We start from the raw sequence: 13,212 nt of genomic DNA, 5'->3' as shown, positions 1-13,212 counted from the left end.
ACGTTGTGAATTGCCCCAGAACGTGGATCCCCCGCTATTGTTCCTCCGAGCGGACGGCACAAATCCGTGAAAGCGCCGTTACCAGCCGATTGCGCAAATTGCGATTGACATCGGTGGTGGCAAGCGGCATAAAACTTTTCAAAGAGCATCGGCGGGGGCGAAAAGAAGCACAGAAGCGTGCTTAGTAAAGCGGCTTCATCTGAAATAAAAGCCGGGGGGTTAGCCGTACAGCGCTTCTCTTGAAAATTTGTGATACGCCAGATCACTTAAGCCCAGTAATGCCACGGTGAAAGCTCCGTGTTACATAGATGCCCACCTCGACGTGGAACACGACTATTTTTTTCGCCCTGTTGTCTACGATGATACGTTTGCCATGCTACGATGAAAGCCGCAATGATTGCTACCACCCAGTGCTTATCTTTAGGAATAGTAGGAATAAATTGCTCTGCTTTGTGTTGGAAACTGAACAGCGGTTGTCATGTAACTCATTTTGTCACGCTTGCATTGCTGCTGCGTGTTAAGGTAGCCATAAACCTGCAAGCTGTTTAACAGCTTTTATTTCGGGTGCGTCCTGCAAATTGATCGCAAAACAAACTGAACTCAGTCTAATATTCGAACTCAAATCCCACGCCACTGTGGCGTCAGGAGTGGAATGAGCGGCGACCTCATCTTCAGGGTTTTTTCAGGAAATTATAAATTGTTGGGGGACGTTCTTTGTCAGCGAAACGCGATTGGTGACTTCTGGATCCTGCTGGAGCCATTCAACCGGTGTGATGCGTTCAATTAACTTCGGAATGAAGTTACATTCCTTGAGTGATATTCCGCGATGTTTAACAGAATATACACGGGCCGCACAGGACAGAAGCGGGCGGAGTGCATTAGAAGACGACTTGATCCTGCAGTGGACCTAAGTAGGTTGTTGATTATGACGATGATGATTTGAAGATGAAGAAGGGGTTTATTGAAAAAAACGTTTATTGAAGTGCCTAAGAAAAGTACATAAGTAAAAACACTACAATGGTCCCACAGTCAGTGACTGTACCTAGGTTCTCGATGAGTTAATACAGAAGTAATAATTACAAAAAAAAAACATTGGAAGCAACAATGGAACAGCATAATACGCTCAAAAAAACAGGGTGAACCCATGTCAAGTAACTCCAGCGCTTGCGGGTTATATGCTTGCTGCAGGGCGCTCGGTGGACTGGTGGTCGTCCGGCGTGGTCATGTACAAGCTGATGACGGGCCGGGTTCCGTTCCGGGGCAAGACGAAGCAGATGCTGCGCGAGAAGATCATCACGGCGCAGCTCCGGTGGCCCCGCTCGAACGGCAAGCAGGTGCACTCGGCCACAACTGCCGCCAAGGACATGACGTACCGTATGCTGCGCAAGAACCCCGCCGAGCGCCTCGGATCCCGCACCTACGCGGACCTCAAGGCGCACCCCTTCTTCGATGGCTTCAACTGGAAGCAGCTGTACGCCAAGAAGCAGCTGTGCGACATTCCCAGCATACAGGTGGGCGAAGGCTGCCAAGGTGCGCGCAACGCTTGCGGGCCCTCAGGTAACGCACCACTGGGCACAAAGCTCCTCTATAGGAAACCAGCGCAAGCTATCAGCACTGAGGTCGGTCCGACATGTAATGCGGGTAACACGGAACGTGACCACCGGGGCGCGGGATGCGCAGGTGTAGGCACACATATGTTCAAAGGAAGAGAGAAATTCGGAGGCGAATAACGTATCCTGGGGACGCGACAGGATCGGCGCCACTTGCAACGTTGGAAAACTTATTCACCGAGTAGGCTTTTGCCGACTGATAGCGGCTGGGGTGGGGACGGACGTGCAGAGCAAAAGTTCAGGGAGCGTCAGAAGTTGTGAATTTCTTGAGCGCCTTCGTTGAGGTCATGCGGCGTCACCAACAGCCTCTGCACCCTCCGTCAATAAAAAACAACGCTTTGTCCCACTTGGTTTCTGTCTAACCAGCCCTGTTGCCTGAACACTGGTCATGGGGTTCTAGTATTTTGCGTATGGTGATGCCTATTAGAGCCTTGCCTCGAGCTAGCTGAGCGGTCAATTATAATTTGATGTAACGATTGCATGGATAGGTGCCTCAAAATGATGTTGACTGGCTCGATGGCCGGTGTCCACTAGCACAGGACCGTCTGCGTTAGAACAGTACCATTTATTGACTGTACTCATAGCTAAGGAGCGTAGAGTTTTGGGGGCAGAGCTCGTATTCGGCTGGGCTCCTTCTCTCCTCCGAAACCCAAAACAGGTCGGTTTATGACGAAATTCAGTGCCTTTCCACTGCATGAAAAAGCATGACCAGCGATGCTGGGCGCAGTGCAGGCAATTGTCATACACATTGCTTTTCCCGCAAACAGTTGCGGCCATACTTCGTAAACTTGTAGTTTCTATCACTGTTACAATTATTGCTGGTGTTTTGTATTTATGTCTACATGTCTACGTGTATATAGAACTGTATTTTTGTTTTCAGTTGTACGAATTGCGAATTTTGAAACCATAATTCTGGCATAACTTTTCGAATTCAGCTACGTACGAAGGATGTACTCTGTCAATTGCTTTCGTTATAAGTGATTTTTTTTCCTTTCTTGAACCCTGCCAAGTGAGGGTTTCCGGGCCACTGTCTAGCTGTTTTTAGCAGCTTTTAGCCCGGACGACCTTCCAGTTTTTTCTGGAGAAATAAAGATGATCGTATCTTTCTTAATTCACGAAACAGAAGACGTGTCATCGCGTTCAGATGTCACGCGGCCCGCACTATTCGTGAACTTTAACGTTTGAAATTATTAGTTTTGTGATTTTTTTAAACAAAAGCTTTACCACTTTCGTCCAGCGATTTCGTGTAGGATGCGCTAATGCCTTTCGACCGGAGACACACTCCCGGCGACACACCCCTCGAAGCGCATCGCGTGATTGGCCGGGCCCGCTCTTGGCGCCCGCAGGCGCCGACAGCGGTCGCCACACTCTAAGAAAAAAGGGTGTGGTAGTTTCTCCCTTAACGGTCAAACAGGAATGTATCATATATTGCTCCGTTAGAGGTAGGAAGATTCTCCCTTTAAGAGGGAGGAACGTGTTTCTCCCCCTAGGAGTGGAGGAAGATTTCCCCCTTTCGTGAGATAATGGAGGAGCGTTCCTCCCCTGGCAGCGTCACCTGAGCAAGGCTTGTCATGCGAGAAAGGCCTAGCGAGCTGGCCGGTTTGAGGATCCAACAAATACGTAGGTTAATGTGGTTGTGTGCGCTTAAAATGCGCTAAAATAACCAAGACATTACCTACCGAGCACCAGAACTGCGGCTAGCAAGCGATGTCGCCAATCGTATATGCGCGACTTCTTGCATTCGTCTCGCTCCGCGCCCCGCCTACGCGTTCAGAGCGAACGCGCCGCCGTAAACATAGTAGAAGTCATACCGATTGCTTTCAAAATGCCGCCGTTATTTCCGAAAGGCTCGTAACCCCGCCATTCACCACACACGCAATCACGAGCATCCAATGCGGCCGTTTGATAGCAACGAGTTAATGTTAGTCGCCTTACCTTGCTACAACCGATGCATCAAAACGCGGATTGTCTGCAATCGTAAATCTCAGCGCAAAGGCAATGCCGCCCACACGAAAAACGTATTCGTGGCTGTCGCATCCGTCCGAGCGAGGAGATGACAATGCTCGCCCTTTAGCGTGCTCGAAGTAAAGCAATCGTAAACATTCTAAAATGACCGGTAGATAACGCAAAAAAATGTAGGGGTGGGGAAGGGAAGCTACTAAGCATCACCATCAAGGCATTTCCTTGGTTTCCTTTATGGGTTCCTTAACGTATATTATTATAGCCAACATCACGGGGCCACATGTGGGCGGGCACATACTGGGAAGAAACATAGCAAAACACAGTGACATACACTTCATTAAAGGCACTGCCAACGCACAATACATGCAAAACACAACATCGCAAGCATAATACACGTATACACCACCACGTTTAGTACACTTTTGACATGTCCGCATGATCACGAGCCACAACTAAACATTGAAACGGCGACGAAGTATTTATAACCCTGATCGCCGAGAATGCAGGTAGGAACAATAAGCTTGTTGCTTGTTTCGGTAACCCACGGCAGTGCGTGAGCCTTAGGTGGGTTTCGTTATTGCATCAAATGTAACCCGTGCAATTGCAAACTTTTATTAATTTGACGTTTTGTAAGAAGCAGTAAAATATCTCAAAGAAGAAAAAACCTTTTACAAAAAATACGGCAGGCATGTTTGGGTTATGACACTCATTGCCTCGCCTTCGCTCTTTTAGCGTATAGCGCACCGCTGGTCTGGCAACCATTCAGCCAAGATGTTACCGAATAGGGGCCTTTTGTTGTTGGTAACTGATGCGTCAATATGCTGCAATCCGTGCTCGTTGACGAAAGAAGGGGCAGTTTGCTATCATCACTGACCTCTTTTACCCTTGGGCGTCAGTATAAAACGTCCATAAATGCAGTGGGAACGTCGAAAAGGGCGCAGGCGAGTCGCCCACAGCAAGGATGCAGCGGAACCCTAGAATGTGCTTCAAACACACGGCTGGCGAGCCGTGCGTTAGCGTGGTGGGAACATCGTAATAATAACAAAAAGACAGCGAGAAAACAAGCAAGCACCACACCGCAGGGGAGGTGTTGCTTATACAGTCAAACCCGTTTATAGCGAATTGCAATATGCATCGCGATTAGTTCGATATATCGAATAGTTCGATATAGCCGAACCCGCCTATAACGGACTTATCGTTGCAAGTTCTCAATCCGCGGGAGCACCCCACCCCCGTCCCTCTCCCCAACTCCACCATCCCCGCATGCAGAAACGAACAAAGCAAAGTAGCCATTACTATACCCAACGTAATCTATTTATTGAAAATAAAGCTACTTTCCGCCTGAACTGCCTACTTTGCAAAGAAAAAAGCGGTGATTTTTGTTTTCGCTTTCGTTTTGGCGGCTTCAACTAGCGTATATATAACATTCTGTACACGAAACATTGTTTGCACCAATTCGAGTCCGCGTCCTCCAAAATCTAAGAAGCATTGGCGGAGCACATCGACTGCCGAAAGCGTTTCATTATAAGCGTCGGACGGCTTTCACTCGCGACATCATAGGGAACGTGGGGGAGCTCTTCCCGCAGTTCGCCGATGCTGCAGTCTTGGTCCGGACTCACTGACTGTGCGGGTTCCGTCGTGAGTCCCGCGCGTCGGAAACCGTTACGGAAAGTGTCGAGCGTCACGTCGCTCCGTGCGAGATGCAATGTCTCAGTCGCAACTCTTGATACATGGTCGCGGCCAATACAGCTCTCAATCGCCGCTCCGAGGCCATGCATTTCGGCGGCCATTCTAGGCGCGCAGATTTCGATATATCGGATGTGAACTTCGTTATAAGGAATATGTTTCCCATGTATTTCCGTAACTGAATTATTTTTGTTCGATATATAGCATAATTCGCTCTATCCGGGTTCGTTATAACTAGGTTTCACTGTAGTCGTCGTATGCGCCCGATCGGCGAAAGCCACAGTGAAACGATGAACGGTTTCGTTTTCGGCGTCGGCGCCTACAGCAGATTGCAGACGACAGCGGAGAATATTTCCTCAACCGTTTCGGTGTTTCGTAGAGGCCGTACGGAGGGCGCTACGTGTAATTAGCTAAAGGGAGAAGCTCGCTGGTCCGGGGGAGAAAACCCTCGCTTTCCTCCCTTTTTCTACCTTTTTTTCTTCGAGTGCACCGCCCGCCGCTGCGGCCTAGCCATCCAACCACCCCCGCAGCCTCCCGTGCATGCGGCGCTGGGTCGTTTCGGGCAACGTGACTCATCTCGCGCCCGGCAAAGGGGAACGGTGCGTTCGCCATGAATGAACGCCGCGTTCGCCCGGCCTCCTTTTGTGAGCGTTGCACGGAACCGAAAGGCTTTGAGACGTGGTTGGCAAACAGCTAAATCAAAGGTTAACCAAGCGAGACCAAGACTCCACCAGACTAAGCCAAGCTTTTGCTTTGTACATCCAAGGTAAGCGGAGCTAAGCCGCAGCCATTTTTTACAAAGCCCACTGCACCTTGAAGCTTGCGGTTCCTAGCCAATCCCTTAATAATTTGCCAAAGAGAACGGAAGAAAAAGGGCAACAGATTTTTTTCTGCGGTTGCAACATGCGGAGATAGAAGAGTTGTTAGGGCACTTGACTGCTACTGTGCAGAGCTCGGATAGCGTTACATCCAAACACAAACGCGTTCCGAATCCGAAAGCGTCAAGTGGCCTATTGTGCGAAAAACCGCCGTTGCTGTTGTTCTAGTTGTCCGGTCGAGAAAGCGGCCTCACCTCTAAAGAGTAAAGGTCCAATGGGTTTTAAGGTCCAATGGGTTTCAGCCGATACATTCGCCGTGATTTATCACCGCACGTGGCCAGCGGTGGAACAAAACTTGCCCTTGTGGTTGTTCTTATCGTGGCATGCACCCAGCGAGTGGAGTGATAACGAGTCTTTAAGGTGATCTTGCGCCCGCTTCAAAACACTCTGGGTTGTCAGAAACTCATAAAATTGTGCGCGCCCAGCGCTGAACGAGGAAGAACCGAACAAGCAGAGCCGTCAACATCGTGTAGCACAAAAAGACCGTGCAAGTATTTCGCGCCAAAAAACAAAAACAAGAACGAAATTGAACAAAGAGGCGCAAATCCGATGGAGCAGAGAAAAGGTGTTGGTCAGAATATGCATCACCACGGTTTTCCTCTTCAGAGCACATAAGCCAACTTTAGTGCCCCGAAGAATTTTTACTTTTAATTAAGTGTCATCGATTTACTCGGCGCCGCGCCGGGGCTCTTTTTCACCCCCGCTGACACCTCTGTCGGAGCTATTTTCTCTCTCGCCTCCACCGATTCCCCTTTCGCAGTTGCGCAGTCGGCAGATAACGGTGGTAGTGCGGTTATCTGATGATTGCGACAAATAAACAGAGGCATGGATGGGCGTAAAAAATGCACTGACGATAACTAAACTCGCTAATAGGAAATCTGTGCGCAACTCGAACTGCAGTCTTTTCGTCAAGGCGCATTTGTGTTGCGTCTTAGGAAGTGTTCGCGTGATCAGCGAACGTACGGCGGCGCACTGCTACCTCGCAGTGCGCCGACGCCGCCTGCCGGCATGTTGCAAATCATTTTTGAACCTCTCGCTCAAATGTCACGTGGTTAGGATTAGCCCCGCACCAGGGAGCAGCGAGCATGCTGTTGTATATGTGTTTGAACTTCCCGCACAAACGTCACGTGGTTTGGATTAGCGGAGAATGGAACAGCATCTAGGGGAGGTGTGAGGGGGAGGGCGCTCCTTGGCGGCGACACATGAAACGGCTTACGGAAAGGCAGTGAGAGAGATGACGCCGTAGCCACACGTGTCGTACCCCACTTCACCCTTCTCTAGACGCTCCTCTCCTTTTTGTTTCTTTGCTCACTCGGTTACGGCGACAAACAGAAGCCGCTCCCACGAAGCCCAGGTAACGGCAGCCAAAGGGCTGCCCCCTAAAACGACCGAAACCCGCCGCCGCCGTTTCCACTCAAATTGAATTCGCCAAGTAGCGGCAAATCCCCCCGGTAGAAGGGAACCTTCCCCAGTTGAAACGCCGGCTTGAGCGCATATTTCTTTTTCAGCTTGGAAGGCCATCCTGGGGACCTTTTCACCGGTGTGTTTCACGCCTAAGTATGCGCCATCACAGGTTGCCGGTTTATGGGTGCACAGTTTGCGGGTAGAAAAAGGGGCGGGCAAGCACAGCTCGGCTTCATGGCGCTACCGATGAAATGCCGGTTGTCCTGGTATTTGATGTCGAAATTCCATGGCTCAATGCGGTTAGTAGGCTGTTCTCCTCGATCGAGTGGTTGGGATGTGGGTTGATGTGTTACACAGACATCTTACACACACAATAAGATGCATACGAGGGGGAAGGAAAACGAACAGCCACATGTTCGTACGCGAGAATAGAGTTCAAGTGTTCCAGATTTTAAATCGTTATGCGACGGACGCATGACGTTCGTTTGGAGGAGGAACAGCAAGAATAGAAGCGCTGGCCCGAACACAAGCGCGAATGTGTGCAAAAACAACGGAAAGCTGCTGACACCGCCTTTACCGCCTCAAGTTCAGCCCGTACAATAGCGGCTAATCCCTGCCGGATGAACCGCAATTTGCCCGCTGGAACGCCGACGTGAGCCAATATGACTAGAGGGCTTTGAGGGAATATTTTCGACGGCCTCCGTCACTACTAAGCATGCGGATATGACCAGCTGCTGGTCTATGCGTGCGCAGGTTTCTAGTGGAGAGTAGTGGGAGGGAAGAGGGAGGCGTGCACGCGCAGGTATAGGTTTCATGACCGTACTGATGGATGGCATGTCCGTTGTGCTGGTGCGAGATTTAAAAGCGGACGTTAAACGGCCCAATAGGACTTGTTCGCAGTCCTTAGTGGTAGAGCGGATTGGTTTTGTATGTTAGGCTAGGTTCAGATTACTGACGCAAAACCCGTATCGTGATCTATGGACGTAAAGAAATGCCATGTCAGGCCGTTCGTTTCGCTGAGACGTGAAATAATGTCATTCTTTGAAGTTGTTAAAACAGTTGTGGCAACAGTCTGAACCCGGCCTTACACAAACAGTGAGACACTAACGACGCGGGAGGAAGACAGGCAGTTCTGTATTTTTTGGCAAGAACAAAGCTTGGTTCTGTCAGAGATTCATTCAGCTAATTGGCTATCAAATATCCTTCATCTCAAACCACGATAAACGTGGTTTCTTTTGTGCACTCTGTGGACTGCGTCCAGCTTTGCAGGTCATCCTTCTTCACAGAGTGGAAGGGCAGTAATTTTTTTCATTTGCCTTTTAAACCGTGACCCTGTTCATGATAACTACAACTGGTGCGAAAAGCCTCTCGCAGGACAAGTACACAATTTCATAGCTAATGTTTGAAACCCGTAGTTTAGAAAGAAAAAAGTCGCGTATTCGCATTCGTGCAGAGCCAGACTAAGGGTAATTAATTTACACATGCAAAAAATTAGTTCCCTTCCACTCTGTGAAGAAGGATGACCTGCAAAGTTGGACGCAGTGCACGGAGTGCACAATACAAAACAAGTTTATCTTAATTTGCGATAGAGCATACTTCCTAGCAAACTAGCTGAATGAACCTCTCAAGGATCCAAGCTTTGTTCTTGGAGATAAACATGGAACTCCCTGTGTCCCTCCCAGTCGTTGGCATTGTAGTGTTTGTGTAAGACCGGGTTCAGATTCTTGCCGCAACTGTCGGAATAACTTTAAAGAACGACGTCATTTCACGCCTCAGCCAGCCGAACTGCGTGAAATGCCATTTTTTACGTCCATAGATCACGATACCGCTTTTGCGTCGGTAGTCTGAACATAGCCTAACACACAAACTCAATCCGCTCTACCACTAAAGACTCCGGACCGGTCAAATTGGGGCGTTTAACGTCCGCGTTTAAACCTCGCACCTAACACCGGCGAAAATATCGCTCGGAAGGCTCCCAAGCAGAAAACTAAATATGAGCTCAAGCCGCGTTCCAACTGGGGATGTTTGTCTTCTACCGGGAACGATTCGCAGCTACTTGGCGAAGTGAATTTGAGCGGAAACGGTGACGGCGTGTTTCGGTCGTCTTACGGGGCAGCCCTTTGGCAGCCGTTACGTGGGCTTCGCGGGAGCAGCGTCTGTATATTGCCGCGTAACCCAGTGAGCGAACGCAGCAGCGACGAAAGAAAGCGGAGAGGAGCATCCAGCGAAGGGTTAAGTGGAGTACGACACGTGCGGCTACGGCGTCATCTGTCCAACTCACTCCCTTTCCCTCACACATTTCTCATGCATCACAACCAAGGAACGCCCTCCTCCTGACATTTTCCCCAGACGCTGTTCGATTGTCCGCAAATTCAAACGACGTGATGTTTCCGCGGGAGGTTCAAACACGATAAGCAATAACAATCTCACTGCATCCTTGTGCGGGGCTAATCCGAACCACGTGACATTTGAGCGAGGGGTTGAAAAATGATTTGCAACATGCCAGCAGGCGGCGGCGACGCACTGCGAGGCAACAGTGCGCCGCGGTACGTTCACTGATCACGCGAACACATCCTAAGACGCAACAGAAATGCACCTTGACCGGGAGACTGCAGCTCGAGCTGCGCACAGATTTCATATTAGCGAGTTTAGTTATCGCAAGTGCATTTTTTACGCCCACCCGTGCTTGTGTTTATTTTGCGCCATCATCTGATAACCGCACTATCGCCGTTATGCGCCCACTGCGCAACTTGCGAAATGGGCATCGGTGGAGGCGAGGGGGAAAATAGTTGAGAAAGAGGTGTCAGCGGTGGCGAGGAGGAGCCCCGGAGCGGCGCCGAGTAAATCGATGAGTGGAAGTCTGGTCCTGTTGGTTCATCATGTTCAGGGAAAAACCAGTGAAAAAAAATTCCCGCGCCTTCCCGCGAGGGGAACACGAGTAAATGCAGAGCATTGGGGCCTCAGTACTGATTGAAGGCAGTGTTGCTTCCATCGCTTCTTCCGTGATGCTGGAGTAGCAGACACGAGTAAACGTGGGCACGAGTGTCAACCAAGGAAGGAAGGAGCAACGCAGTGACTGAAACACGAGCGACCGCTAGCCGCTATATTTGCAGCGCGCGTATTAGAGGGAGAGCAGTACGGGGGGGGGGGGGGGGGAGAGGCGCATGCGCAAGCAGCGCGCGCCCTTCCACGACCCACCGCGCTGCTATCACGCACCTGTTTGGCCGAGACCGCGACGGAGCGAACGGGCTGACTACGACGCATGCGCATGTCAGCGGCTGTTGAGAGAGAGGAGGGAAGGAGAGGCGCACCTGCTGCGGACGCGAAACTGTTGACACCGTCCGACGCAGGAACAGGCGTGGCTAAGAAATGCTCTGCATTTAAAAACAACGCTACACACGAGCAGAGGTAAGACAAGGACAATAACTGGACAAGGACGGTCCTTGTGATGGTCCTTGTCTTGCCTCTGCTCGTGTGTACCGTTGTTTTTCACTGATTTTTCCCTGAACATAATCGATGACACGGGAATGAAAACTGGGGGCGTTATACATATACTGCCTTGCAGTAATAGCAGCGAAGCTCACAAAACATCTTCTAGTGGCATGTGATAATAGTCCGCGGTCACTTCAGCCGTTCCTCGTCTCTTGGCGCCGCTGCAGGCGGTAATCGACGAAGACAAAAAGAAGGCTGGTGAAGGCGCCGAGGACGAAGAAGCGCAGGGCCACTTGCAGATCAACGACATGACCGACCTAATTCCTGAGATGCAGAAGCCGCTGCTGTGCTACGCCTCGAGGAGCTTCCGGAAGGTGATGATAGCTGTGAGTGGTGCGACATCCTTGTGAGTCTCCCTTGTGCTGTTACCAGTGAAAATCAAGGGTTAATTCTTCTTTTGAAGATTGGGGTAAGAGCGTACACAATGCGCACGCTCGTTGAAAGTGTGTGAAGATCACAGTAAACGACACTGCGCTTAAACTGAGGATGGGCAGAAACGGAGGACTCCAAAGGTGCGAGGGCTCAACCAAGTTATATCGCAAGAATGTGCGAGTTATCCCGCGGCGGAACAATTGACTCGATCCAGGTTATTCACAGAAAACCCGGAAGCCTAAGACGTGAAGTTCACGAGGATGGCTTGGTGGGATAGTTGGCGATGCATATTAACAGGGTTACCAGCGTACGAAGACTAGGACATGGAAGAAAGAAACGGCAGGACAAGGTTCTGAAGTACAACTGGTTTTTTATTCAGAACAGAAAGACATATAAAATCCCGAACGTCCAATAGCATGGCCAACATGACCTGACGTCACTTATCCTCTCGCCTTCAGCATGTTAGAAACGTTTCACCAGATAATCCTTTTCTTTTTGCGAGAGCGCAACAGAAGGCATGCTCATACAGATTTCTTTAAGCCGCTCAACTTGAATCGCTTCGACAACCTCGCGTGGGGCTTATCCTTCTCTCTGGTGATGACTTCGCACTCAGTGAACAACGGGACGCAGGCACATTTACGAAGCCAAATGTCCCGAAGCAACAGTCTTTCCCACGAAGTTTTTATGTTCTATAACATAAGAACCTGGAGGAAAACTGTTGACATCAGGTCGTTTTAGATGCAACGCATCTCTTTAACTCGCCTTGTCCCGCGTCGTTGTCGTGGCCTAGTCCGCATCTCTCCCCCATTCTCCTCGCCGCGGCAGCTGCGCGCTCCGCCGCTCTCACCGCAGCGCCATCTGTGCGTCAGCGCGGTCAGCGCGCAGCTTGCGCTCGGCTGCGCTCGCTCCCGTCGCCGTGCCAGCTGTGCGTTAGCGCGCAGCTTGCGCTCGGTTAAAAATTTACACCATCTTCCCGCGAGGGGAACCATGGGGTAGATGCGACGTATCGGGGGTGAACATGCTGCGTAAATAGGATACACAACAACAGCAATCCACACGCTGACATCGCTAACATAACGGAAACGCAGCGGCAATTCCCGATGCGTTGCGTCTACCCCATGGTTCCCCTCGCGGGAAGATGGTGTAAATTTTTGGCCATGTAGGGCGTTCTTTCTTTTCTGAATGGAAAATCAGTTGTCGTTCAGCGCCGTTTTCTTTCTGTCGTTTCTTTCTTTCGTGTCCTCGTCTGCGTGCGCTGGTAACCCTGTTAACTAAGACTTCAGCTCGCGATTGTCCGTAGGACTCCAATCTACGTTTTGCTCCTTCTGTTTTGCACCACCGAACTTGATATCCATTCTCCCGTCTTGCATTCGGTGAACTACCCAGATGCTTTGGTGCATGTGCATCGACTAGCTGCATCGGGTAATCTCTCGCAATAGCATACACGCCACGAGAAGAGAATCATTGAAGCATCTTCAGAAAATGCGCGAATAAAAAGAACTATGCGTGGCGAAAATTATACGCAGGGGTCACAGAAACCGATATTGTGGTATTTATGAATAATTTTGCACCTGAACGCATTTTCAGTAGCGAGGGCGAAGCAGAGCTCACACACTTCTACGTCAACGGCGCTATCTGTTCAGCTTGTATGATCTCATTGGAGAGTTGATTAGGTTCAGAGGAAAAAATGGCATTTTGTACTCAGGCTTGTCGCCGTTAAATCCACACTGAACCGCTATACAAAAGCACATATTTCATCGTATGTGCTAGGCCCCGTTTGAGGATTTCGTGTTGTCTTTACTAGAATA

General features: G+C 50.1%; 1 protein-coding gene across 1 annotated transcript in view; it reads left to right on the top strand.

Annotated features, from left to right (window-relative positions):
* LOC144167830 (uncharacterized) overlaps positions 1–13,212 on the top strand; it is a 296,895-nt gene that overhangs the window by 143,962 nt on the left and 139,721 nt on the right. The window contains exons 6-7 of the mRNA XM_077696990.1: positions 1,189–1,511; positions 11,200–11,358. Coding sequence (XP_077553116.1) covers positions 1,189–1,511; positions 11,200–11,358 — 482 coding nt within the window. The remainder of the gene's footprint in view (positions 1–1,188; positions 1,512–11,199; positions 11,359–13,212) is intronic.

Source organism: Haemaphysalis longicornis, unplaced genomic scaffold (genome assembly GCF_048455015.1).
Source record: "Haemaphysalis longicornis isolate Haplotype H1 unplaced genomic scaffold, Haemaphysalis longicornis Haplotype H1 scaffold_2, whole genome shotgun sequence".
NCBI lineage: Eukaryota > Metazoa > Arthropoda > Arachnida > Ixodida > Ixodidae > Haemaphysalis > Haemaphysalis longicornis.
Note: the sequence above shows the minus strand (reverse complement) of the source record. Positions and strands in the feature narration are given on the sequence as shown.